Source organism: Prionailurus bengalensis, chromosome D2 (genome assembly GCF_016509475.1).
Source record: "Prionailurus bengalensis isolate Pbe53 chromosome D2, Fcat_Pben_1.1_paternal_pri, whole genome shotgun sequence".
Lineage (NCBI taxonomy): Eukaryota > Metazoa > Chordata > Mammalia > Carnivora > Felidae > Prionailurus > Prionailurus bengalensis.
In genome coordinates, this window is record NC_057351.1 from 62,905,586 (window position 1) to 62,933,510 (window position 27,925).

The 27,925-nt window shown below is 39.7% G+C and overlaps 1 protein-coding gene across 1 annotated transcript in view; it reads left to right on the top strand.

Annotated features, from left to right (window-relative positions):
- The window catches only part of SORCS3 (sortilin related VPS10 domain containing receptor 3), a 591,280-nt gene that overhangs the window by 511,395 nt on the left and 51,960 nt on the right, over positions 1-27,925 (top strand). The window contains exon 14 of the mRNA XM_043597460.1: positions 3,598-3,705. Within this exon, the coding sequence (XP_043453395.1) occupies positions 3,598-3,705 (108 nt within the window). The remainder of the gene's footprint in view (positions 1-3,597; positions 3,706-27,925) is intronic.

A 27,925-nucleotide genomic window follows, 5' to 3' on the forward strand; every position in this document is an offset into this window, starting at 1 on the left:
AAGTAGTTATTGTGGTCACTCTCTACCACATCACTTTGTTTTATTTGTCTTCATGACACCTATTTGTAACTCATATTTTTTATAACTCATATTTTTAATCCATTTGTCTGAATATTGTTTGTGTCCTCAAATTAGAACGTAAGTTCCACTTACACTAGGGCCTTCCCTTTCTTGTTCACCACTAGATCCTTTAAACAGAGGCCACTGCCAGACCAGGTACAGTTAAGCATCATATATATTTATAAAGGAAGTGTATTTTATTTTGATTTTGCATTCTTGTCTTGCCATTATTTAGAGGTCAGTTTGAACTTTACACCTGTCTAAGTATTGGAGACCCTAACAATTTTCAGTTTCACCTGTGGATCTAATAAAGAATTCCCAATTCCTTTGTCTGGGCCATTAATGAGTTATTGAACTGAGTAGGGAAAAGAAGGTGCATCCCTTGGGGATACCATTCACTATAGTTACTTCAAAACATTAAAAAAACCTCCCTGTAATCAAAAAAGAATAGCTCACATAAATGGCAGGCCATCCAGACCCAAATTTCTGATACCCAAGAGATTAAATTTTCTAATGTCATATTTTTTGGAGTTTGTTCAGGAGTTTTGTTTTGTTTTGTTTTGTTTTTAATAATTACCTCAGTTCACAATATTCAAGTGTTAGAAGTTCCTGATCTCATAAAGTCACCAGTATGGCACAGTCGTGACCTTCCAAGTGGTAGGCTGACCATAAATGAGAATCACGGGATCCATTCCTCACCCTGATTCTGTAGGGATGTCTCCTTGCTCATGTTTATAAGCATGGTTTGTAATGGATTCTTTGGATTTTGGTTATTGTATATGCTAGCTTTCCCATGTGGATTTGGCATTTCTTAGTCTCTCTTCTGATCTCATTCTTCCATCTAACCCATGCTTCTACTGCTTCCACATGAACTCAGTTCATACAACAGGCCTTTTATTTTCCAGTTTTTCTTTTCATCTTGGGCTTGGCTTTTCCTTGGAACTTCCATCTCAGAGCTAGAAGGCTATGATGGTCCCTCCGTGTCTACTCTGTGGTGTCTCATCCACTGTACAAAGTAATAATGACTATCTTCTGCCTTGTTCTCAACGGCAGTGGTAGGAAGGCTCCTCTTTCCCTGGGACGTTGGTAGCACCCACCATTATTTTCTCTGCTAGTGTTAATAAGTGATCTTCACTGGTAAGGAAATTCAGAGAACGAGATAGGACAGAGGCCTTCATCTCACTTTGGCTTCTTCCTATCAGTATAAAACCCAGTTTATCCAAAGTCACCCAAACAAATAACTAAAGAAATGCTTACTTATCTCCTAGAGCTATTGCCTAGTTAACTAGTTAGTGGCCAGGACATACTCGAAAACAACTATGATTATTTTAGGAACTGAGCAGGTCAATGGCAAGAAAGGTATGAAGTTCATTCCCAATTGTGCTTTCATCTTCACCTTCGAAATAAGAAACTCATTTTTAAGAAAAGCAGTTCATATCTACCCAACTTTCTCTCGGTCACTTGGATGATTATGTAGCTTTCAGCCTACTTAAAAAAAAAAAAGTCTGAAATGACCAAATTCTTAAAAGTTAAGGAGGTATTGTTTTTTTGTTTTTTGGGATTTTTTTTAACATTTATTTATTTTTGGGAGACGGAGTGTGAGTGGGGGAGGGGCAGAGAGAGAGGGAGACAGAATCTGAAGCAGGCTCCAGGCTCTGAGCCATCAGCACAGAGCCTGACATGGGGCTCAAACTCACGAATCATAACCATGAGATCATGACCTGAGCAGAAGTCAGACGCTTAAATGACTGAGCCACCCTGGCGCCCCAAGGCAGTATTGTTAACTATCATCATCATGTTACATGTTAGATCGCCAGAACTCATTTATCTTGCATAACTGAGACTTTGAACCCATTGAAACATCTCATTTCTCCCTCCTGCCTCCTCACCACTACCCCTGGAAACCAGCCTGATTGTGGTAATCTTTTCATAATATATACATATATCAAAATATCACATGGCACACTTTAAATGTGTATAATTTTTACATGTCAAAAATAACTCAATATTTTAGAAAAGCCAAGACAGACACAATTTGTGAACTCATAAAAACTTAAGTTTGGACTGTCTGCTTTTCGTTTTTTGTGTGAATATAGACTTAAGTGTATCATAAATTCAGAAATTGGTTAAGAAAGGACAAGACAAAGAGAAAGAGACAGAGAGAGAGAGAGTCTGAGAGAGACAAAGAAGTAGATATGTAGAGAACAGGCTGAGTAGGTTGACCAGTAATGGAGAGATTCCTGCAGCCAGTACATGAATGCCAAGATAAATCATGCTTGAAAAAAGTGGATGGATTGGAAGAGTGCGATTAATCATTCTTTATTTCTTTCATTAATTTATTCATTTAACATTTATATAGTGCCAACTAGGTGCCTGTTTTTCTGCTAGGTGCTAGGAATGCAAAAATGAATAATATGGACTTTGACCTCAAAAAGCTCACAGTTCAGTGGAAAAATCAGACACGTATTTATCTAAATGTATATGTAATATCATGTAAGAAATCTTATAATAAAGATGTGTGGGTGGTGTTAGGAAAGCATTCAATTAACAAGACATACATGACCCCTGAACTCTGAAGATTATCGTTTTGAACTGGTGGATTTAAGATCCATTAAGAAGTTATCACTCAGCACTATGAGAGGAAAAGCCTACAGAGTTCCTATAGTTGAACTCAGAGAATCCTGAGTTATGGAGTCAGGGAAGAATTAAGAATTAATATGGCCAGGAGGAGGGAGCACAGGGAATAAAGCAAATAAAGCTGCTTTGGGGAAGAAGGAGGGTCAGGTACTTGACAATATCAAGAAAGGAAAAGAAGCAAGCACTCAGAATTGCCCCAGTCTCCTCCACTAGTAACCTTCTCTTTAAAGAGTTTCAGGTGCTGTGTCCACAAAGGGCCAGACCTTTCTCTTAGCACTGGACAAAAGATGGGATAGTATTGTCTAGAATGTCTTTGACACTCAGCACTCATCTCTAACAGCTCCTTAAAGTGGCACTGGGGAGGGAAAATGATCCTAACGTTCATTCTGAACAAATAGGAAATTGCTTTTCTTAAGGTTTGATCTGAAAGACACACACCTCCCCTCCCATAGGCTACACCCCGCACTACTCAATTTATCTGTGTCAGAAACTCCAGGGACTGAATTGATTGTGCTATAAATTGAACCTCAGTTCTATTCTGAGTACTTGAAACGTTACACTCCATCCACTAAGTCCTCCTGCTTGGGTTGGTTGGTGGTGTCGGTGTGTGTGTGTGTGTATGTGTGTGTGTGTGTGTGTGTGTGTGTGTGTGTGTGTGTGTTTTGATTCTAATATGTTGAAATATTTCTGCAGTCTGGTGCTATCTCTGCCTGGGACAGGAATTACAGTTTTGATCAAATCTCATAATAATATAGGGAGATGCTGAAGATTAATGCCTATTGATAATTCAAACTGCCAGAAAGTGAGATACAGAGGAGAATTTAATAACCTGAAAAATTGTTGCAAAAGAGTATCGTTTTATTTTCAGCTGTCTCTTCCATGTACTTGTTTCCAACCCAGGGTGAGTTTTGACGAGGGCCACTCCTGGGACAAGTATGGTTTCACTTCGGTTCCTCTCTTTGTTGACGGGGCTCTGGTGGAGGCGGGAGTGGAGACCCAAATCATGACGTGAGTACTTGTTTTGCTGTGGCCGAAAGGAGTTCAAGAACTGGGTTCTGTTTCCACTGAGGCCATGGGTTTTCCCAGGGAATCCAACACCAAAGCATTTCAATCTGGTCCATAGTTTCCTCATCTGTAAAATGGAAATATGCAACCTTATACCCACTGATTGGGAAGGCTACTGACAGCGTCTGAGAAGCTAGGCTTCTAATTGAGCAGTTAAGATTTCTAACAGAATTTAAGATATTGTAAATTTCCATGTGTCCAAAATCCAAGCAAATGGAAAACTTCAGTCTTTAGACATGTTTTCTTTCCAAAACTGTCCAGTAGGGGGCGAGGCACAGGGACAGAGCAAACAAAATAGCCCACATACTGAAATAAGAGAATATTTTAAGTACTCCTGGAGCCTGTGGCACGCGTGCACACGTGCGCACATGCACACGCACGCGCACACACACACACACCACGGAGTTGTTGTTCTACTTCAAGTTAACTTGCTGTGAACGTTTTTGTATATCCCTTTACATTGAGAATAGATCATCTTAAGGCTTTAACAATTCCTGAAATATTTTCTGAATGTTAAAGAAAATAGTAAGTTGCTACGATTTTTTAAAACTCTATATAATTTTAATTCCTAAAAAGTTGATCACCTATGTGCGTTTGTGTGCATGTGTGTACGTGAGGGATATGGGAAGATAGTTATGGTAACCTTCTACCAGCCAATACCACCCTCGCCTCCTTCACTTTCAAGTGACTAGAACACTCTATGCCTTAATTATCACTGAATGGAATTGAGGGAGTCTTCTGGGTAAGATTAGGGGGAATCTGCCGTGTCGTGGAGTTGGCACAGAAGGGCTCCCAGAATGCTTCTCTGCTGGTTTGGGAGAAGAGTCTGGTCTTCCTCCTCTAGGGAACACTGCTGTTCTTTGAAACTTTGCGTTACAAATGTCTTTATGGTTTGAATCAGTCTCTTCCAGTATTCCTTAACCGGCTTTGAAGGGAAGGCAGATACAGGAGCAAATGGCTAGTTCCGTGTCTTATCTTTTCCCCAGGGTATCATTTAAAAAATTGGTCTTAACTACAGCTATGCAGTTGTGATCAGAGGTCATAAACTGGCCACCAACTTGACTCCTCTGCCGTGTTCCACCCCTCTACTTCCATTGTCACACCCAAAGTGTTGACCAGCATGCACACGCACACTGGGCTTTCAGAGTGACAGAAAAAAACTGACAAAAAATGACAGAAGAAATGGTGCACAAGTGGGGGAAAACAAACAAATATAATAAATGGACAAAATCTGATCCCAGGTTTAGGGCACCCGAGTTAGAATTCTGTAGAATCCTGTGGCTGTGGATTACCTGTCTGGTAGCTAACCACGCTATATCTTCATTTCTTCATTTTAAGACTGAATCACTCCTGCTTCTTTTAAAAATGTTGAAATCCTAAAACTCTTTGCCTTTTTAGCAAATTTAGCAGAAGCCCTGTAAGGGTGTCATGTCTACAGGACTTGTATACAGAAACAGTCTAGGATTTCCAGTATCCTCATTACTGGGGGGGAAAAAAAAAGGTTTATAATAGAAAATCTGAATGGTTCCACAAGAATACCTTTAAAATGTGTTGGACAAGTGCAACAAAGAGTGATTTTAAATCCTCTTTAATTCCCTCCGAATTTCCCAAATTGCCAGGAAAATATTATCTCTTAACTCCAAGGGCGGTGAACTGTGTCTTTTAAAGACTCAATGCTCATTTTTGAGCTTCTGCTATGTCTTAGGTGCTGGGTTGGATCCTGGAGCTCTGTGGTTGAAAACTGAAAGATACGATGTCAAACCCTATGAAGAGCTGCTCTGATTCTCCATGGGGTATATTATGTTACTAACTGATGTCTGTAGATGCGAACCTGTGTTATGGTAAGACTTCTCTGGACAGTTCTGTCATAAAAGATGAGCAAGGATTTCCTGCAGAGTTTGTTGCTCAGGATGTAAGGTTGTAATCTGAGTTTTGTCCAGGAATTTCTTCCCATTGTCTTAAAATACACCCTAAACAGAACTGTCTCACTGTCCAAATTTCTAATGAAAGTTTCTAAACAAACAGACTCTGTTGCTAAGCTGAGAAATCACTTTATTAAAAGTTAACAATTCTGTATTCAAGTGTAGCTGTATAAGCATACACAGTATTAAGATACAGTATACTATTGATGCTTAGAGTCTAAAGCTTCACCATTTGTCGCATATACAGCAATAATGTATGGTGGAAGTGTAAGTTCTGGATGTTCAAAGGAAGCATCATAATATAAGTTGTATTTCTAAGATACAAATGATTTAGTAAATCTATATATATATACATCTATCATAAATATGTATATGCAAGTGTATGTAAATACAGACGCATACACATACACATTTACCTATACATGTATGTATAGAGAGAGAGATAGGTAACAGATGCAAGTAGAGAGAAATCTCAAGGATCTGGGGGCCTGGTATGACCTTTATAGTTATACTGCAAAAAAAAATAATAGTAATAGAAGTTAAAAACATCGTTGGTGCCTATGTGGTAGATACTGTTCTAGATGAACAAATCAGAGAAATTCCTGTCTTCATAAAGTTTACCTGATTGTACATTAAATAAATGTGACATACAAATAATTCTGTCATTTTACCCAGAATACTCTGCCAAGAGATTAAAATGTTTTCTTGTGAATTCTGGGAAGCATATGGGATACTGGGAATACCATCATCTTTTTTCATGAAGATCTTTGACATGAACTAACTTTTCCAAATTATTTCCTATCCTTCACTTAATCACTAGCTATAGAAAGAAAACCTTCCTTCCTCTTTTCTAGGACTTTACATGTCCATCAAGGATTTAAAGTATTGAATTCTAAATTCCATAAGGCAAGTGTGCATTCAAGAAGGTTGTAGATTCTGCTTGAATTTATCAAGCCAGATATGGCTGCATTTCATAGTCAAACCTGACATAGTCCTAGAACTTGGGCAGTGAAGGTATACATGGTCCTAAAGTCAGGTGTTTCCTGCTTTTGTACCAAAGATAGATACCAGTCCCCCTTTTATTTTGTTTTCCTCTCATCCCATAATGTGATTGATCCTGCATTTTCTTGTATGAGCCCTCTTTGAATGCATTGCATGCTTATCGTGGGCATTGCTTTGAACGATATCATATATACACCAGTCTCTACATGACCTGGCATTCCCCAGCAAGTTTAAGGCTACATTTTAAATTCTGTGTTCATCTAATCTTACATGGTAATAATTTTTTTCTCAGCTTCAGATAGAGTTTAGCTCATCACATGGATACGAAGGAGATTGACCTCAGGGCCAAACCATTTACCGAAAAGACGAGATAGCACTCCTATTTTTCTTTCCTCCCCACCAAGACTCCGCAAGAGCGGTCACAGCTTCTGCCCCTTCTACCTTCTTTATCAAGATACTTTAAATGCTAGTAAGTAGCAGGAACTAGGGGAGGGCATCATTGCCTTACATGGGATTTGGGACAGACAGGTATTTTCATGAAATTAAGATGCGTTTGGAAGCAGTTGTCCAACCAAGTATGAACAATTCAGGCTTCCTGTTTTTATCTTTTCATCAAATTCAGAGTTTCTCTAGTATGAAAATAATCGAGGTTTTGTCAGGGTTCTTCAGACAGCCACAAGTGTGAGCCCTGGAAGGATTGCCAAGAGGCAATTTTTGTCTCTCCCTCAGATTTGAAAAGGACTTTAAACCCAGGTGGCCCAATTGGCTAACCAGTGCTTTCCCCTCATGGAATGACAAGGACATGGAGGGAAGCAGGAGCTCAAAAAAATTGATATACTCCCTAAGCACTGTGAGGGCAGGGAGTCCATTTGGGGATAAACATGCTTCCTCTTGTCATTTAACCAAAAACTTACTAATGATGTAGGCTGTTTGAATTCTGGATTTTTCTCCTCGTGCTTAACCCTAACTCTGTAGCTCAGCTTTGGTCAGGGAGAAAGAAAGGCTAGCTCATTCTCACTGAGGTTATATCACTTTATCTCTCTACCTTCATTTAGAGGATGTAAATATTTATCAGGATACAGTGGTTAATTTTGTGTCAGCTTGACTGGGGCCTCTGGGTGCCTAGATATTTGGTCGCACATATTTCTGTGAGGATGTGTTTGGGTAAGATTAATATTTCAATCATAAAGCAGACTGCCCTCCCTAATGTTTGTGGGGCTTATCCGGTCAGTTAAAAGTCTGAATGGAACAAAAAGGCTGAGCTTTCCCTGAGCAAGAGAGAATTCCTCTTGAGTGGCTGGCTGCCTTTGAACTGAGGGACATGGCTTTTTCTGTCCTTGAACTTCAACTAAAAAATCCACTTGGGTTTCGAGCCTGAACTACTCTATCAGCTCTCTTGGGTTTCCAGCTTGCTGACTCACCCTACAGATCTTGGGACTTGTCAACCTCCATAATTGTGTAAGCCAGTTCCTTATAGTAAGTAAATCTCTCTCTCTCTCTCTCTCTCTCTCTCTCTCTCTCTCTCTCTCTCTCTCTGTATGTATGTATGTATGTATATACACACATATATAGCTGACCCTTGAACAATAGGTTTGAACTGCACTGGTCTACATATATGTGAATTTTTTTTCAATGAATACAGTACAGTACTATAAATGTATTTTTTCTCTTCCTTGTGATTTTCTTTTCTCTAGCTGACTTTATTGTAAGAATACATTATGTGATACATATAACATACACAATATGTACTAAGTGACTATGTTATCAGTAAGACTTCCAGTCAACATTTGGCTATTAAAAATTAAGTTTTGGGGGGGAGCCAAAAGTAATACACAGATTTCTAACTCTGCAGAGGCTTGATGCCCCTAACCACCCCACCCCCTGCATTATTCAAGGGTAAGGGTCAACTGTATATGTATAACTTATTGGTTCTGTTTCTCTGGAGAGCTCTGAATAATACACAGTTTATAATTGAAAATTGTGTAATGAGCTTCTAATATGTTTCAGACTCTCTTAGAGGGTATTAAAGAGGTAAATACAATTCTTTTTACCTTCAAAGAACACTCACACCAATGTGTTTGGGGAAGGAGATATACCAATCATCAAAGAACCCTGGTTGTATAACCAGGATATGAGTAAAAGGAAGTGAAAACTTCACACATACAAAAAAAAAAGGGATGATTGAGTTGGTCTTGAAATTTCATAGCAGTTCACCAGTGGAGAACCAATTAATAGGTAATGGAATATAAGCTCAAAGAAAGCACAGATTTTTTTCAGTTTTATTGAGTACTGTAACCTCAGTACTCCTCCTGAAAGAGGAATTGCCACATTGTAGAAAGTCAGTACTTATTTGTTGAAACAATGACTGATTTCAAGACAAAGAACCAAACAAAGCAAAGTGCCACAAAAGAGCACATGGCTGGGTCTCAAGGGATTGATATTTTGAAGGGTCTTTAATTATGTTTAAGAATTTGACCTGTATCCAGAGTGATGTTCTTGAACTTGAAAATATGGTAATGCCATTCCTCTTCTCGAAGCCCGTGGAAGTCTCTCTATGGCCTTTAGGATTAAGTCATTGAATAGTCTATAAATGTCTATACTTGATCACACATCTGGGATCTCATTTCTGTCCCCAACACTGACCACTTTTCTCTGATCCATTGGTGCCTTCCTGCCCCTGGGTTTTTGTATATCTGTCTGGAATGTGCTTGCCTTCTGAACTTGAACAACCAAACTTCTGGATATCTTTCAGGTCTCAGCTTACGTATCAGCTCTTCTGGCACATTCTTTAGCCCACCAGACCACATTGAGGACCCTCTTGCCACATGCTGTCTTAGCCCTATGTAGTTTTCCTTCACCATGCTTTGGACAATAAATATTAATGAAAATGGCAGTAGTTTTTCAGTAGCTTCCTCCTCCACCTTCATCTGCCCTTGATCCACAGACACGTGTGTGTGTGTGTGTGTGTGTGTGTGTGTGTGTGTGTGTAAACACACACATATGAGTTTAAGTTCTGTGAGGGAGGATCTTTGTATATGTTGTTCTTTGAGTGCTATATGTTTACCAGTGTTTAGGATATGATGGTGTATATGTCAGTGATTAAATGAATAAATGAATGAATTAACAAATGCATTTTATGGTCCCCAATAATCTCACCACTATTGTGATTGTAGTGACTTATCTGGACTCTGAAGTGCTATGATCAGAATCCACTAGTTGCAAGTAATGAGGGTCTGGAAGTTGAGTAGGAATCAGCATTCTGTGTGCAGAGGTGTGTATGGAGTATGATGACACAAGGGATGGAATGATGTGTGGCCACCAAGAGGCAGCTGGAGAACGAGAACCAAAAGGGGGTGATTCCGAATTTCCTCAACCATTCACAAGAGTCTGCCTGGCTACCACTTCTCCTGAAGGCCAGTGCTTGGGGAGCATGGTACCTTCGAACATGAGCTCTACAGGGAATTCGTGTGGGAGAGACAGTCCCCAGCTTGCAGGCATGGGGTTTACTTACTTTCATTGCTCTTTTTTCCCACCGTCTTTTCAAAAGTTATTATTTCGGCATCTCCCTGGTAACCTTGACGGGAACCATCTAGTCTAGCCTAATTCATTGTGAAATGTGACCATTCTTATTACTTAAGGCTGAGAATGGGACTGGATGATTGACAAGCAGAGGGCCTACTGCCACCTCAGACAGTGGCTCTCTACCTGATGGGATGAGTTGCTTGCAGCTGCTGGAGTACTCGGGCCTCTTTGGTGTAGTATTTGCCCCCAGATTAGCACGCTAAGGAGAACTCTTTTTTGCTTGACTGATGTTGAATCAAATGGAGAAACACTGCTTTCCTACATTCTCAAAGCTACATTTGAAATTCTTTCTTGATATAAAATATTTGAGCCCATTGGCTGTGATTTAGCTGATCTTTAACAAGAGCAAGGGAGAACCTGATAGTCTCTCAGGGGAAAAAAAAATAAACCAAAAGGAAAGTCCTGCTTCCCTGGAAGAAAGTGGATGCTTCTTGCCAGGCGTAAGAAGTACCTTCTTACCTGTCTGTGTCTGTTCAACACCTTCTTTTTTGTCAGGTACCTGAGCACTTTCTCAAATTGGATTTTATAGATTTCTCCCAACAACCCTGCTGTGTAGATCAGATTGTCATCACTCAGCAGATGAGGACACTGAGGCTCAGAGAAATTCACTGCTCACCTCACAAGTTCAGTAGGAGGCAAATTGAGAACAAGGACTGTGAATTTCAAATGTCAGGCTAAGAGCTGAAATTTGAGGAAAGGTAGTAGAATTCTCCAAGGTTTGTTCAATAAAGGACCGTGGTGTGTGGGAACAAGAGTGACAGGATGCTAGCTATTCACTAAGTATTGATGGATGGCCACTGTCCTCCAGGCACCAAGTCACAGAAGACCCATTCAAACACAACCTGTTTGAAAAGATATGGTGAACATGTGCTAGAACTGGAGAAGGATTACATTGGAAGGTATGGGGCAAATTGTAGTTGCTATGAGACATCAAAGAAGAGATTGAAGATAGAATAGCTGGAAAAGGTTTTGTGACTCTGCAGACAAGAAGGAGACAGGGAGCATTATGAGCAAACATGGAGCAGTAGACCATGCCTGTCCTGCAGAGGGGACAGTGAGAGGTAGAGATACTTGCAGCAAATTGTCTAGGGCCAATTGCCTCACTGACTCCTTGTATAAATCCAATTCTAATTGGCATAAATCTCAGATCCATTGTTCCACTAGCGGAACTAATAGCCATAGTGAAGGGGGAGAAAGAACATTTTACCTAGAAAATTATACAAACCCCAAAACTGCAGAGGTTAAAAAAAATGAAGACCTTCTTTCCACTCACGAGACTGACCACATGCTTAGCAGGGAACATGCCCTTAAATATAGCCTTAGTGCCACACAGAGACCCAACCCTGAGCATAAATGCATTGTTTAGCCTCTGGTAACTGCATCTGATAAAGTCGTTGGAAATGAACCAGTGCTGCTTCCATTGATCTGTTTTTCAGTTCTCTGCTATTTGCTGGAAGAACCCGATTTTACTTTGCCCAAAGTAAGTCATTCGAGTAATCGGTAAATCCAGTGGAACTCTGAAGTCACTGCCTCTAAGGCTGGCTGCCGGGCTCACATTCTTCAGGTTGTCAACAGACGTCCATCATTTCAGAAGCACACTCCTCCTTGTGCCAAGGAACACAGAAGCAGAATGTATGCTGATTGTAGGGGGTTTTAGGTGATACTGGGATGTACGGGAGGCTGGCAATAGCCTGGAAGGAAAAGATTTATTTTGACCAAAAAACGACTGTGTGTGATGGGGTGATGGCCAAGAGCATGGGTTTTAGAGCTCCACACTCCAGGGACAGGGCTCAGGTTTCCACTTAGCATCCATGTGACCTTGGAAGCCTTATCTGCTCTCTCTCTGAGTTTGGGTTTCCTGACATGGATGTGAGAATTAAGTGGAAATAAGCTCCACAGAGGAACGTTAGAGATGTTTGTAATCTCTCTAGTCTAATGAACAAGATGTGAGTCACTTGCAGGGAAGAACTTTGGCCAACCAGATAGGGGTCCACAAAGATTTTCCCTAATGATTTTAGACTTTGCTGGCCACAGGGTCTTCGATGCAACTACTTGATCCCCAATCTAGTGTGAAAGCAGTCAGAGCCATTCACAATATGCAAATGAATGGGCCTCAGTGTATTCCAATAAACCTTCACTCATAGGCACTGAAATTTGAATTTCATGCAATTGTTACATGTCATAAAATACCATTATTCATTTGCTTTTCTTCCCCTAACATTTAAAAACTGTTGTTAGCTTGTAGACCTTCCAGAATAGATAGCAGGCCAGATTTATCCCACAGGTTGTAGTTTGTTGACTCTGAAGGACAGGGCACATGGAGCTTAATTTACTGTGGCTTGTTACAAACCTAGTGTGAATCTTTGACACAGTTTCTACAAACCTCCCCTTCCCACAAACTCTCTCTCTATTGCGCTCCTTTATGAAATATTGAATAGGCAAATCATTTGGAATGACTTAGAAGTTTCCTCATTTCTTATTCTACCCACATAGGCAGCTCATCTCTTTCAGGAAGCCCTCCTCAGCTCCTTCAGCTCTTACTCGTTCCCTTTCATTGAATTTCCTTTCTTAAGGTGCAGGGTTTGGCACACAGGTGTATTTAGTGTGGTCTGCACTATTTTTAATGGAGTCAAAATTTGCAAAGTTGGAAACATCTGGCAGCATTGAACCTGAATGCTCATAGTCCAGAAGTTTTCTAGAGCTGTATGACAGCTGCCCTTTGGACTGGACATGCTATTTCCTGCCCCACCTGTCTCCTGATGTACATGTGTCTGCTCCAATTCTTCAGCTTACTCATGGTCCATTCAAGCTGCCCTTCTGGCTCCTGTAAGAGTTTCCATTTGTGATTTCCAATATAGATTCTACATCCACAATTTCATACCTGTGTTGTTTCTTGAAGTTCTCCTTGAAAGTTTCAAACATGCAGTAATACAAAGAATAATCTCATAAGCACCTGTGTACCAACCCCTTGGAATTAATATTATGTTAACACACTATGGCTCTGGCTTCAGATTTGTTTTAATCAATGTACAGGGCATCCCAGTAGAGTTTGTCTTCTCATTATTGCCCATTTTCAGACCCTGTTTTTTTTTTTATTTCCTCCACAGATCAGTGACTGCCATTAATTTGATATATATCCTTGCAGTGCGTGTTGACACATTTAGTACATATTTAATTATCCACAAACATATATGTAGTATTGCTTTATTTGTTTTTAAGGTGCATAATTTTATATAAATGCTATCATTCTCCTACATGAGTCTGTCACTCAATATTATCTATCTTGGGGCATATCCATCTGGTCCAGACACTTTTAATGTTGTATGGCATTCTGTCATGATATGAATATGTGCTGCTTATGTCTCCATTCTCCTATCAGTGGACCTTTAGCTTATTTCAAACAGTTTTTTACACTATTTCAAACAGTATTCTTATATCTCTGTGCATGCCTCCAAGTGCCTAGATAGAAGTCTCAGAGCTACAGACCTACAAGTGGAATTGCTGGGTCATGGCGTATTGTTATCATCATCTTTACTTTTGCACGGTTTTCTAATTGTTTTACGCATTGGTCATTTTGGTGGTGGGAGTGTGAGGGATTTTTTAGTCCATCAGAGTCATAGAGTTTACAACTGTCTTATTCATCATCTCCCAGAGCCGTGGACATGGAGGCTTGTGCACGATTGGTAGTCATCAGATACATAGGGATTGAATGATACCATTGGACTGACTGGCAAATATTTAAGGGTAGGGGTTGAATTTTATTCTCTTTAGGATTCTTTTTATCTCTTGGTTCAGAATTTGACACAAAGTTGGAGGCTGAGAAATATAATGCCATGGGAAAACCAGGTGACACTCCTTCTCCTTTCTTCCAGCTCTTTCTATTCCCATGTAGTCCCTCTTGTCTTGAACATCCATCATCTCCTTGTTTGCATCTCTTAGGTCCCCCTTCATCCACCAACTCCTGACTCATCTTTCACAGGTCCACAGATGACTGGTTTCTAACCCACTGATACAGACTTTAAAATTCCAAATTTTAAACTCAAAATTTCAAATGTTAAAACTTTAAAATGTCGGGGGCGCCTGGGTGGCGCAGTCGGTTGAGCGTCCGACTTCAGCCAGGTCACGATCTCGTGGTCCGTGGGTTCGAGCCCCGCGTCAGGCTCTGGGCTGATGGCTCGGAGCCTGGAGCCTGTTTCCGATTCTGTGTCTCCCTCTCTCTCTGCCCCTCCCCCGTTCATGCTCTGTCTCTCTCTGTCCCAAAAATAAATAAAAAACGTTGAAAAAAAATTAAAAAAAAAAACTTTAAAATGTCAAAACTAAGATTTGAGAAAGGAATCAATGTTGTTTGGACACAGAAAGAGTCTTTAAATACTTGTAAAAAATCAGCTCTCTTCCCTTTGCCTTGTCGGTTCCAATGCTAAACCTTCAGTTTCTTTCTCAATTTCCCCTCCACCCTCTGCCTCTTCCAGGACTTACTTTCAAGCCTGCTAATCCCTGCTTCTGTCTGCCATCTCACAGATCGGAGCATCATGCAGCTAATACAGGCTCTGTGTGCAGGATCCCTTGCTGCTGATCCCCTGCCTATTTCTATTAAGGTCTAGTTCCTGTCTCACTTTCACTCAGTGTAATTCTGAGGCAGCTGCTGACCTCCTTTAGTGCTAAGCCCATCTACACCCTAATGGGAAAACAATCAGGTGGCATGGACACACACCAGTAGCCAAGGATGTGGCCTAAATTTCTGGAGACCAACAACTGCGGGCTGCTGATGGCTGGCCTTCTCAGAACACTGCTCTTTCCGTTTTGATTTGAAATAGGTCCTCAGGAGCTTACTCCATGGAAGTAGAAAGGAAGGCTTATGGGGCAGGAAGCAGGAGAAGGCTTGGGGAGCCTGGGCCTTCCACAGAGAACTAGATATTTAGAAAAGGACTCAGGGAACCACATGTATCAAGCCTCTATTACAAGAACTTATTAGATCTTTATTCAACAGGATGCATTGCATGCTCACTACAAGATAGGCACTGTTCTAAGAGTTCCAGGAGCTGGTCTAAGACATACAAAAGGTAGTCAAAGGCTCTTCTGATAGGAAGTTTATGTTCTAAAGTCTCTTCCACACCCTACAGAAGAAAGAACAGTTTTGTATGAGGTTTATTTCAGGTCTAATGCTATGGAATCTGTTGTATAATCTGATTGTGAGCTTTTAATGGTGGTAGTGGTGATGTGGGCACACATGAGATAGGGGAGGGAGAGGAGAGGAGAAGAGAGGAGAGATTGCTATAAACCTCAGGGTACCTCTAACTTTCAGCAATTCTGACCCTGGCTGTGGTTTCTCATTATTACTTGTATCTTAGTTTGAGAAAAAACAACACTGTGAATGAATTGAAAGGAACATTACAGATTATTAAGAGTGGTTACCTCCAATGGGTCCTTTATTTTCTCATCTATACATTTTTTATAGTTTTCTAATTTTTGATAATGAGAAAAGGGAAATAATTTATCAAAATATACATACGAGAAAAAAGTATCTCCTGGATAATGAAAGGAGCTGCATTTAATTATATTTTGGTGATTTTGTAGGTCACACTCTACTTTTGAGGTTGTGACCTAAAGGAAGGGAGAGTCTTAACTACCCACCATCACTTTTCAGTGCTAACTAATTCCGTGAGTAAATTAATACTAAATAATTTCAAATAAATAGGCTACTGGAACCCAATCAAAAACAAGAATGGAAAATAGACAAACCCCACTCATAAAATAAAAATTCAGGAAATTGCTAGATAGTGGCTTCTGATGAAGCAGTGCTCTAAATAATTTCTTCAAGGTCATCTGGTTAATTTATGATGCATTTGTAAGTTATTGTGTATTTTAAAAATTAATGAAAGATTTAATTATAGCAGGGTTGCCTGTGACCTTTTGTGAAATGACTTCATCATAAATCTGCAGGCATTTCAGAACTGTTTTCCAGGTTTCTAATAATTTGCTCTCAAATTAATGACATCCAGCCAGTGAAAGGAGTCAAGCTTGAGTAAAAGGATTGAGTTGGGATTTGCGGTTTCCTAGCAATGGCTAATTCTAAGTCCTGGTTGGGGTTGGCAGCGAAGATGGTGTGTGACTCACAGAAATCCACAGCAGGTTTAACTGTTTACTTAGAGAAATAAATCCAGTGTGTCAATAGGGGAAATTGTCGGTAGCCAGACTAGCTTATTGCAGAATATTTTATTTAGGGAACATTTTTCTGCATATCCATGTGGAGGTAACACCTGGACCAGTGGGAAAATTCTTTTTCCCTGGTAACCGTAGTCCTTCTCCCTCATTTATAAATTGAAGGTCTGTGTCTACCCTCCAGCCCGGTTGCCAGCTACCTGTGAAGCTGAACTTAGACTCCATCACTCTGGGATCTCTGACCTTCACCTAACTTAGTGAGAAGAGCTAAGCTGCCTTTGGAGGAAAGCAGGCTCACTTCCTCAGAAACCAGGGCATATCATTGTCTGTGTCGTTCTGATGATTCATTTGATTCAGTAGAGTGTACAGAGGAATGCTATATCTTAACAAATCAAAGAAAAATTCTCTCTCTTAAAAGAACCTGGAGCACTTATCTGTAGTTCCAGATTGGCAGGCTAGAGTTTGGAAAACCTGGAGCATCCTTTAGACACAGAAGCCTGAAGGAAAAGCCAGCAAAATGTAGAAGGAAAGTCTTGGCTGAAGACTTCCTTGTTTGCCACAGCCCTGAATATGATCTCTGGTGTACCCTTCATTCTTCCAGTAATGCACTACTGTCACTCCTGGCAAATCACGGCTCAGCCTGCATGCTGCAAAGGCTTCCTGTGAAAGGTAGTCAACGTGGGAGGAAGAGCTGGGTTCCAGGAGTCTTGGGTCCTAGTTCTTTGTGTTCTTGAGCAAACCACTACATCATTGTTTTCCCTAGCCAGCATATGAAGGGGTTGGGTCAATGATTTGTCCCTAATGACCCTTGGATGACTAAGACTTTATAATTCTATTTGTCCTTTTTCATGCCCAAAGGACTCCCAAATAGAGGCAGAACCAATAAAGATTGTCATAGTTCAGGTTCAAGTACATAATCATCCACATAGTTGATGCTTTAGAACTTGAGACAAATTGGGTCATAATTGAAGCTCTCTGGATATATCTTCTCTGCAGATTTTTCTTCCTTCCTCCAATTGGACTTTCAGTTTTATATATCTCATGGGGTTTTTGTCTTTTGTGCAAGAAGCCTATAATGAGCTGTTGTTAAGGGGACCCCCATGCCCAAACCTCAGTGACAAACTATGCAGTCCATGATTGCTAATGAATCATGAGATACTTAAAAGAGATATGGGCCTTGCTAAAAGCACAGTGCTGAAAACTGTGTTATAATATTAGCAGCAACTGCCTAAGTTGGACTGGCTGCCACACCTACTTGCTCTATAATTCTTTTTGGATGAGTTATTTAACTTGAGCCTTAGTTTCCCTATCTGTTAAATGAGAATAATAAATGAAATGACATAATCCATACAAAGTGGTTAATGAACTGTAAGGGTTCAATAAATAATCACAAATATTGATATTCCTGATTATTATTGTTAATTTGACTGACTTCTACTAGAGAGCCTACTGTTTGCAGTCTTGTAGAGATCATGGGTATATAAAAGCATAAGGTACACTATCTGCCCATAGAGTTCTCAGTCATCCAGCAAAGGACATAAAGCAAATTATCATAATTAGATGCTATTACATAAAAAATATTAATAATTTAAAATTATTTACTTAGTTTATACAAAACACTATAAATATATGACACATTTAAACCTCAGCACTCAGTTAGGTACTGTTATTATCCTCATTTTGCACATGAGAAAACGGAAGTCTAATTAATGTGTGTAAAGACTTTCGTTGAGTCTGGGATTGGCACTCATATCTTGCCCTATCTGATAATAACACCTGTGTGTTTAACTAGTTCATTCTGCTGGCTCTCAGACAATAAATATATGACAAGGATGGATTGTCATAAGTTGCAAACTTTTAAGAGTTTAAAATCTAGCAAGGAGGATAACACACTTATGTACATAGTGTGTTAATTTTGATACCTTCTGGACGTACTAAGGGTAATACCCAAAGTACAGAAAAAATGCTACAAAAATTCAGAGGAAAGATATTTTTTTTTCTTCTTAGGAAAGGAGTGGAAGAGGAGGAAATATCAAGGAAAACATAATAGAAAAGTTAGCATTTGAATTAAACCTAATAGAATAATCTATCAAGAAGATAGAATAATCTCAAAATCTGTAGTGTTATGATTACATAATGCAAAAATGTACAAAAAACTCAAGGAGACATGGAATATTTGCAGTATCATAGGAAATATTTTAATAATTTTCACATGGAAATTAATAGAACAAGGAGTCAAACAAGGAGTCAAATCAAGGAGTATGATTTTGGTGTGAATACTATTAGTAAGTTTTATTTAAAAGACCTATATACAACTTCTACTCAACAAATAGAGAATATATATTTTTTAAGCAAACATTTAATTTTTTTTAAATTGACCATACACTGGGCCCCATGGAAATTATGGACTAATTTCAAAGAGCTGATATAATTGAGGTCATATTCTCTCTAAATGGTATAATTAGATCAAAATATTAAAATAGAATTATGATAAAGAAAATAAAGGAAAATACATCATATGTTTGGAAACAAAAGCCTGGGTCATTTGGGGGTAGTTTTGTTTTTTAAAGAAGAAATCTAAACAGCCACTATGAAATATTTAGATTTGAAAAACTATCCCTCCTTTCCTTTCACTCCAATGCATTATTTCCCATCACCCCCTCTACTGTTTGACTTGAGACCTGCAGAATGAGTGGGAATTGGACAAAATCAGATGTGGGGAATAGCATCCCCAAGCAGAGGAAAATCAGGCGCTAGGAAATCATGCTGCTTTTGGTGGAATGAACAGAATTATGCTTGAGTGCAAGTAACATGGAGGAGAGCAGGAGATAATATTACAAAGATAGATAGAGGCTACTGTAGGGTGGCTTTTGAATCAAATTCAAAGGTATTATCCTGATAGTCATGACTAGAGCTTATGAAAGTTCAAGGACAAGAGTAGGTACCTTGGGAGTTTTTTACAAAGAGTTTGAAATTACAGAAATAAATACGATTGCCAAGGTCAAGTGTAAGAACCAAGAAGACGAAGACTTAAGTTACCACAGTCAGAAATGAGGGGAAGAAGAGTTAGGTGAGAAGTACACTTACAGAAGTACCAGTAAGGAAAGGAGAATATGGTGTCACTGAAGCAGAAAGCTAGAGAAACTGAGGAAAAGCCTCTGTTTCTGGGGGAGAAGATCAGCATCTGCTCATACAGGACGTCAAAAGCTTAGAAGAGGGGAGAGATCCCTTACACTTGCAATATCTAAGGAATGTTTCTAAGAGGAGGTGACATTTCAGTGGGGGCTTAGAATGGGATTGGGGCAGGCAGAGAATGAAGGAGCAAATAGCACGGCAAAAAAAGGTGTTGAATTAGTAAAATGTGTGTGTGTGTGTGTGTGTGTGTGTGTGTGTGTGAACATGCACATGCACATGCACCACCAGGAACTCTGCTAAGTGTTCCACAGCAATTACCATCAGCATATCTATATAATGCACATGTATGCAAGCATCTGTGTAGAGTAGGCATTTGTGGAAAATAAACTAGACTAGTTTGGTTGGAACAGAGGGAAGAAGGAAGAACAGTTTGGAAAAGAATTATGAGGTCCAGATTTGGGATAGAATGCTAGTTCTAGGAATGTGATCTCTATTTTATTCTGTAACTAGTTTCTGAGCAGCCATGTAGTGTCTTTGGAATCATGCTCAAAGACAACTATCTGGAAGCTGGTGGAAAATTGGTTTCATGAATATGGATATATGGTATAAACAAGTGAAACCAGTGAGGAGGCAGTAAGCAGTAAGTACGAGAGCCTAGATTACATTCTTCAGCAGGAGGATGAGCATCCAGTAAGAGTTGGCTTCACATGGATGCCAACTTGAATCCTAGTTCAACCTTGATCTTGAAAATGAACCTAGTGCCTGAGTTTCTTTACATGAAATGACTATACCCATGATTCTCAGGGAATGTGTGTGGGGTTCCAGATTATAAAAACCGTGAAGCATTTAGCAGAGTCCCTGGAAAATGATAAGCATGCTGTAAAATATAGCCATCAGTGGTAGCCATTGTTGTTATCAGGGTATGGAAATGGGATTCCCATTGAGTTGGTGAATATGAGAGATTATTTACAAGTGCAATGAAAAGGAATGAGTGTCAGGCAGGAGATTAAGAGAGGGGACCAAGTCAAGGACTGGGTTTCTGCTGACACACAGGTTTCTAGCCTAATGAGTGAGAACTTGGCTAAGTCAGCCACAGAGAGAGGAGAGTCAGGAAGGACCTGTCAAGTCATCTTTGGCCTTCTTCTCTTAAAATTTTCCTTAGGCAGATATAAATGGGGGAATTAGTGGTTAGAAGAGCTCGAGATGCAGGTGTAAGAGTCCCTGAGGAAGATAAGGGAAAGGGCAGGTTCTGGGGCAGGTCGATGACAACACTGTATCATCTTACTTGAGTTCAATCAGATGTTCTTTCAAAAATTAGTCCACAGTAAAGTCTTAATCGGACCACCCCAAGCATCATTTGTTCTTTCTTTTGTACATTTCTAGTGCCTTTCTTTCTAGTATTGAATCCTTGTCCTTTTCCTCTCTGAAGGACTGTGATCAACCACTCTCTCCTAGAATCTTCTCTCAGCTTTTACAACCGTATATAAAGGTTGGTATAATTGGAGGTCAGGAAAAAGAACTATGCAGGGGAGAATCAGGTGACCCAGAATTGCTCTCCTGTAAAGAGAAAAACATCTTCACAGAGCCTGCTTCTCTAATTACATTTAGTGTGGCATTGTTTCCACCTAAATTATAGCAATTATATAACCAGATCCCCTTTGAAATCATTTAATTAATGAGTAGCTAAACTTTTATGTGTATGGAATTCTAATGAAGTTTCTTTTTATTTTTGAGAACCACTTCCTTCCCTCAGATTAATCACTCCCCTCCCCAGAAGTCTCACTCAAGTCTGGATGGTGGGTAAGAGAAGGTATGTTAGGGTCCCAGAAAATCAATTGTTTGTGGAAGTCCAGGATAACAAAGGACAGAGAAGCTGCTGCTATTTCTCTCTCAAGATTGTTTTTGTCTTTCTAAACCCCAAAGGACACACAGATCAACCGTGTTCTTTGGCCCAGAAATAAGGGCAGATAAAGCTATTACTCCAATTTTGAAGAAGTGAATGACTTTGATGGATTAATTCTATCCATTAATCAACCCAGAACTGTTTAATGAGCATCTGTTTTATGGAAGAAGTGCCAGTGGAGATAAAGACGAATGACTCTAAAAGATAAATCTTTTGTGTATGGGGTCACCAGGAGATAGATGGCTTGTACACCTGGAGGTGGGCATAAGGATTGAAAGAAAATAAACTCTTGGAAATTATCTTAAAAGGGCCACATTCCACCTAGACTGTTTCTGCATTCCATCTTTTGAGTATATGTGTCACTGATTAAAGTCATCTTCTATAAGGAAGCTGCTGGTTTAAAAGATGAAGTTATTTGCTCAAGGTTATTTAGCTAATTTAGTGGCAGACCAGGAATAGGGAAAGATATTTTCTATTTCTTTGCCTCATACTCTTGTCACCATGACTAAACCATCTGCGTGTTAAAAATCAAGCAACAGGACAGGAGCACATGAGGGCACTCTCTGACCAGAGTCACATTAGTAATCTAGACATTTGATACCAGAGGAGTTTAAAAAAAAAGAAGAGACAGTCTTTTAGGTTGATAGAGCCAAAGAAGAGGGTGAATCTTAAGCCAAAAACTCTTGTGAAAAAATCCAGGTGACAAGGTAAAAAGAAAAACAGAAGTAATAAATTTTAATTGATTTTTCCTGAAAATCCATATAATGAGGAATGGCTTAGAGAATTCATTAATTTTGCTTTGGTCAGGAGCAACTTCTTCGAGGGAACTAACGGACAGGCTACCTGTTTCCAGTCATTTCTATTTATGTATGAGGTATCTACTTTATCCAAGGCTCTGTGTAAAATGTCACACACACACAGACACACACAAAAGGCAAAGCCCTGAATTTGAGGTTAGTATGTATCTTAAAAAGGGGATATTGAGCCAAACCTGTCAAAAGCTCTTGATGAGCAGGGACTTGGATGTGTATCTCTGGGGGTTCCAGCAATAGGAGTGATGGTGATGGTAATGAACATTTGTTGTTCAGTGGAATTTTCAGGATTTCCACATCTTTATCTCACATGATAGGTTGTTTATATGTTGGCGAAAATACACTTTAAGTTAAGAAGTGTGGTTAGGAATACATTTCTGCAGCAGAGGGTCAAAATAGTTTACCTTGGTAATTGCAAGGAAGTGGGACTACGGATGATAGAGGATTTGTGCATGCTAGAAATTATCTTTTTTTTTTTTTGCCAAAGACTTGAGATTGAAACCACACTCTAGAATTCCTCGTTCCTCAATAATCAATTAGTGTTTCTTTATCAAGCAACTACCATTGAAAGGCTTTATGGCATGCAAAAAGTATAAAGAAGATGTGATTTATGTACACAATGGAGTACTGCTCAGCAATGAGAAAGAATGAAATCCCACGATTTGCAACAACGAGGATGGAACTGGAGGGTATTATGCTAAGTGAAATAAGTCAGTCAGAGAAAGATAGATACCACATGTTTTCACTCCTATGTGGAACTTAAACTTAACAGAAGACCATGGGAAAAGGGAAGGGGAAAAAATTGTTTCAAACAGAGAGGGAGACAAACCCATAAAAGACTCTTAAATACAGAGACCAGACTGAGGGTTGATGGGAAGGGGGTGAAGGAGAGGAGAAATGGGTGATGGGAATTGAGGAGGGGACTTATTAGGATGAGCATCGGGTGTTGTATATAAGCGATGAACCGTATGAATCTACCCCTGAAACCAAGAGCACACTGTAGAAACTATGTTAGCTAACTTGACAATAAATTATCTTTAAAAAAAAGAAGAAGAAAAAGAAGCATAAGAAATGTTCCAGACCATAAGGAGTTTTCTAATTGGTTAACACAAACTTGACCAAAGGTAGGAAAATTAAATTCTAGATAAGGGGTCTAGAGCTATGTTTCTTAAAGGATAGTCTTGGGACCAGCATCAGCATCATCTGTGGAGCTTTTAGAAATGCAAATAATCAGGAGCACCCGAGTGGTTCAGTCATTAGCACTCTTGATTTTGGCTCAGGTGATGATCCCATGGTCTCACAGTCTCGTGGTTGGTGAGACAGAGCCCCTCAGAGGACTCTGTGCTGACAGTACTAGAGCCTGCCTAGGATTCTCTCCTTCTCTCTCAGTCCCTCCCCCACTTGCACTAAGTGGCACCTACTCTCTCTCTCTCTGTCTCAAAATAAATAACTACAGGGGCGCCTGGGTGGCTCAGTTGGTTGGACGTCTGACTTTGGCTCAGGTCATGATCTCGCGGTCCGTGAGTTCGAGCCCCACGTCGGGCTCTGTGCTGACAGCTCAGAGCCTGAAGCCTGTTTCAGATTCTGTGTCTCCCTCTCTCTGACCCTCCCCCATTCATGCTCTGTCTCTCTCTATCTCAAAAATAAATAAACGTTAAAAAAAAATTAAATAAATAAATAAACAAACAAACAAACAAATAAATAAATAAATAACTACACATTTAAAAAAGGAAAGAAAGAAATGCAATGAGGCACCCAAAACATACTAATAAGAAAGTAAGAGAATAAGGCAATCTATATTTAACAAGCCCTCTGTGATTCTGATGGAGACAGTGGAGAACCTCTTATCTAGAGATAATAGGACCATTTGAGCTTCTGAGGAAACAGTTCAGTGTTGCTGGAACAGTCATAGAAGTCTTTCTGAAAGAAGTATCACCTGATTTTGGAATCACGTTATCCTTTTAGAGATATTCCATGTCTTGGGTTCTTTCACCCTACCTACCTCTCTTGGGTTTCCATATTAAATTGATATGTAAACCACTTTGTTTCCCCCAAAATTTACAACAAATGGGATGAATATGCAGTGCCTACTTACTGGTGATGAGATCTGTAACTTTAGAGGAGCATTTCCAGTGAATAAGAAACTTTTATCTGGGAAATTAAGTTTTTTTATTTGTTAATCAGAAGTAGTCTGGGCTTTCTCTATTCCTAATCCACCTTGTGGGTGATTATCATCCCAGAGTAAGGTACATGGTTTCTCATGATGGTCATCCTGCTTTGTATGCTGGCTTCTCACTTTTACAAATCCTATTGTGAATTTTAACATCTGTTCTAAGGGTAGTTAGGAAAAGGGATGATAAATGCTTGACTTTAAATTAGTCCTTATTTTATCTCCTGCTAAGTTTGCTGCATTTCTGTCATTTCCTTGGCTTCCATGGGCTCCAATCAGAAGAACTGTGAATGAATGCAATATTGAATGGAATTAGGGAAGCCAGATACATCCAAGAGACCATTTCAGTCACTTATGTCCCATAGGCGGGGGCCCATATTGAACGTTTTTCTTCCCAGAACCAATAACGGATAGAGAGATGGGGAGTACATTACTATCTGAAAGTTGCTAAGGGGTTTTAGTTAGGGTCCACTGATCTTAGTTGGGGTCCAATGAGAAAATGAGCAAAGATTATAGTCCTGACATTCAGTGTTTAAAATTTTGTATCTGGCAAACATAAGTGATCACATGGGAGAGCAGACTAGCACACTCCCAAGTAAAAATATTTTTGTATCAATTTACAGTTTGAGGAAGGACCTGGGAAACACAGTGTAAAGACATCTGGGCTAGAAGCCAAAGAAATATAGATGAAAAGATATGCCTTGCAAGATTTCAGAAGACAGAGGCTGAATTAGTCCCCAAGTCCTAACTTGGCACCTATTTTTGTGGTCAGTTCTGAAATGAGCTCTCTGAGACTGGAAACAGGTATCCCAGAGAGTTGGGAGGACCAACAACATGGACATCCTTAGAGGGTCAGGGTCAGTTAGGTTGGGCACTTGGGTGATGCTTGCATCCTCCTCCAAAGCAGCCCTGGGAGATGGTGAAGCCTGAGCTTGAGGTTCTGTGTTTACTAACTCTTGAGCATTCCTTTCCTCTGTGGGCAAGTTTATCTATTAGAAAGTTCTCTCATATTTTGTAAACTTTCACGTTTTTCTATCTTGTTAGTTTTTTTATACTCACGTGATCTCCCCAGAAGGCCCACTTTTTGGTTTCCCCTCCCCTGCCCTTCCTAAGTCATCTCCCAGTTAACCAGCCATAGTTTTTATAGCACTTCTTGGATAGATAGGTGAAAAGTGATTTTTTTTAAGTTTATTTATTTTGATAGAGCCTACATATGAGTGGGGGCGGGGGGAGAGAGAGAGAGAGAGAGAGAGAGAGAGAGAGAGAGAGAGAGAGAAAGTCCAAAGCAGGTTCCACACCATCAGCACAGAGCCTGATGTGGGGCTTGAACTCATGAACGATGAAATCATGACCTGAGCTGAAATCAAGAGTTGGACACTTAACCAACTGAGCCACCCAGCCACCTCCAAAATTGGTCTTGAATCACATCACCATCTGTATTAATTTCCTGTGGCTGCTATAAAAAATTGCTGCAAATTAGGGGGCCAAAAACCCAGAAATTAGTTCTCTAACAGTTCTGGAGGCTAGCGTCCAAGATCAAAGTGGTAACAGGGTAGCACTCCTTCTAGTGCACTGGGAAAGAATTCCTTCTATGCATATTACGTCTTCTAGGGGCTCCAGGTGTTCCCTGGCATGTGGCCACATAACTCCAGTCTTTGCCCTTTCTTCACGTGGCCTCCTCCTCTCTGCATGTTTCTCTTACAAGGATGCATGTCATTGCACTTAGGGCCCACCTTGATAATCTGGGATGTTTTCATCTCAAGATCTTTAATTTGCTTATGTCTGCAAAGGTCCAGATAAGGTCACATTCACAGGTTACAGGGACTAGAACATGCTCATGTCCCGTGGGGGAGTCACTATTCAATACAGTATGTCATCTTATGTAGTGTCTATTTCAATGGTCCTTAAGGTTTAGGAACTGTGAATCACTTCAAAAATATGATAAAATATATGTAATTTCTCCATAATAAATACACATGTTCCAGTAAATGCATATTTTTATTTAAAATTTCTGGAGATTCAAACTTTACTATGACCACCAAAACCCATACATGTATTCTAGTTTGAGACACTTAGTGTGTATCTTTGAATGGTGACATCCAAAATTGGCTGCCTTTTTCTTTGTGATCTAGTTAATGTAGAATAGGCCTGGATATTGCCTCTTTCATTCTTGATAATATACAGAATTCGTAATTAATGTGTTGTAAGATCATCTCAAGTACTTTTGGTTTCTCTGAAGTATTTACTTACATTAATCACATTGTGTATGAAAACTCTTAAGATGCCACATTATTATTTTTTTATTATTATTGTTATTATTATTATTATTTAACCTGAACTGCATCAAGCATCATTTTCTTTATTCAATACTTACGTAGTTGCCAGGGAAGGACCTGACATATCTTTTTGTTACTTCACATTATTAGATTCAGCCTTTCCCTTCAGTCTGTCAAGACCTTTTTGGGTCCTGATTCTGCCATCAAGCATATTGACTGTTTCTTCCAGCTTTGTGTCATCAGAAAATGTGATTTCCAATGATGACCATTATTTTCATGTCTTCAAGTCATTAATAAAAATGATGAATAGGAAAGAGCAGACAGCAGAACCTTGCAGCTGACTACTCATGCCCTCCCCCCTCTTCGATATTAATGCCTTAATTAGGTACTGTTCAGTCACATAATTTTACTGTCAGATGCCTTGCTGATACCCAGGTAAATTGTGTGCCTCATATTTCCCTCTTCTGTCTGTCCAGTAATCCTTCCATGGAAAGGAATGGCATTAATCAGACATGATGTATTTTATGATCCATGAAATAACTGTAAACTATTTGGAGTAGGTGGAAGTGTTTGGTTTAGCATCACTATTATTCTTCTACTCAGAGTATTCCAATCAGGGAAGACTAGAGGAGGTGATATTTGAATATGAAAAGATTTAGAAAGGTTGGATAGAGACAGAAGAAGACATTCATCAAGGTCTTCTCCCAGTGGTTTTTGTTTGTTTGTTTCTCCTAACAGTCTTTCAGTTTAACTCTTCTCTCTTCAAATAAGTAGAAACTTTTAAGACATAACTGCTTTGGGGGCGCCTGGGTGGCGCAGTCGGTTAAGCGTCCGACTTCAGCCAGGTCACGATCTCGCGGTCCGTGAGTTGGAGCCCCGCGTCAGGCTCTGGGCTGATGGATCAGAGCCTGGAGCCTGTTTCCAATTCTGTGTCTTCCTCTCTCTCTGCCCCTCCCCCGTTCATGCTCTGTCTCTCTCTGTCCCAAAAATAAATAAATAAACGTTGAAAAAAAAAAAGACATAACTGCTTTGTTAGAGATTTTAAATGGACTGACTAGTGAACTCTCCATGAAATGAATCAGGACTAGAAGGTGAAAGTACCTCAATGGTGACCTGGCATGGACGTATGGGATTTGGAGACCGATGAATACAGCAAAAATGCAAGAGATCAGAGTAAGCCTAGGGGAGGGATGCTTACATTC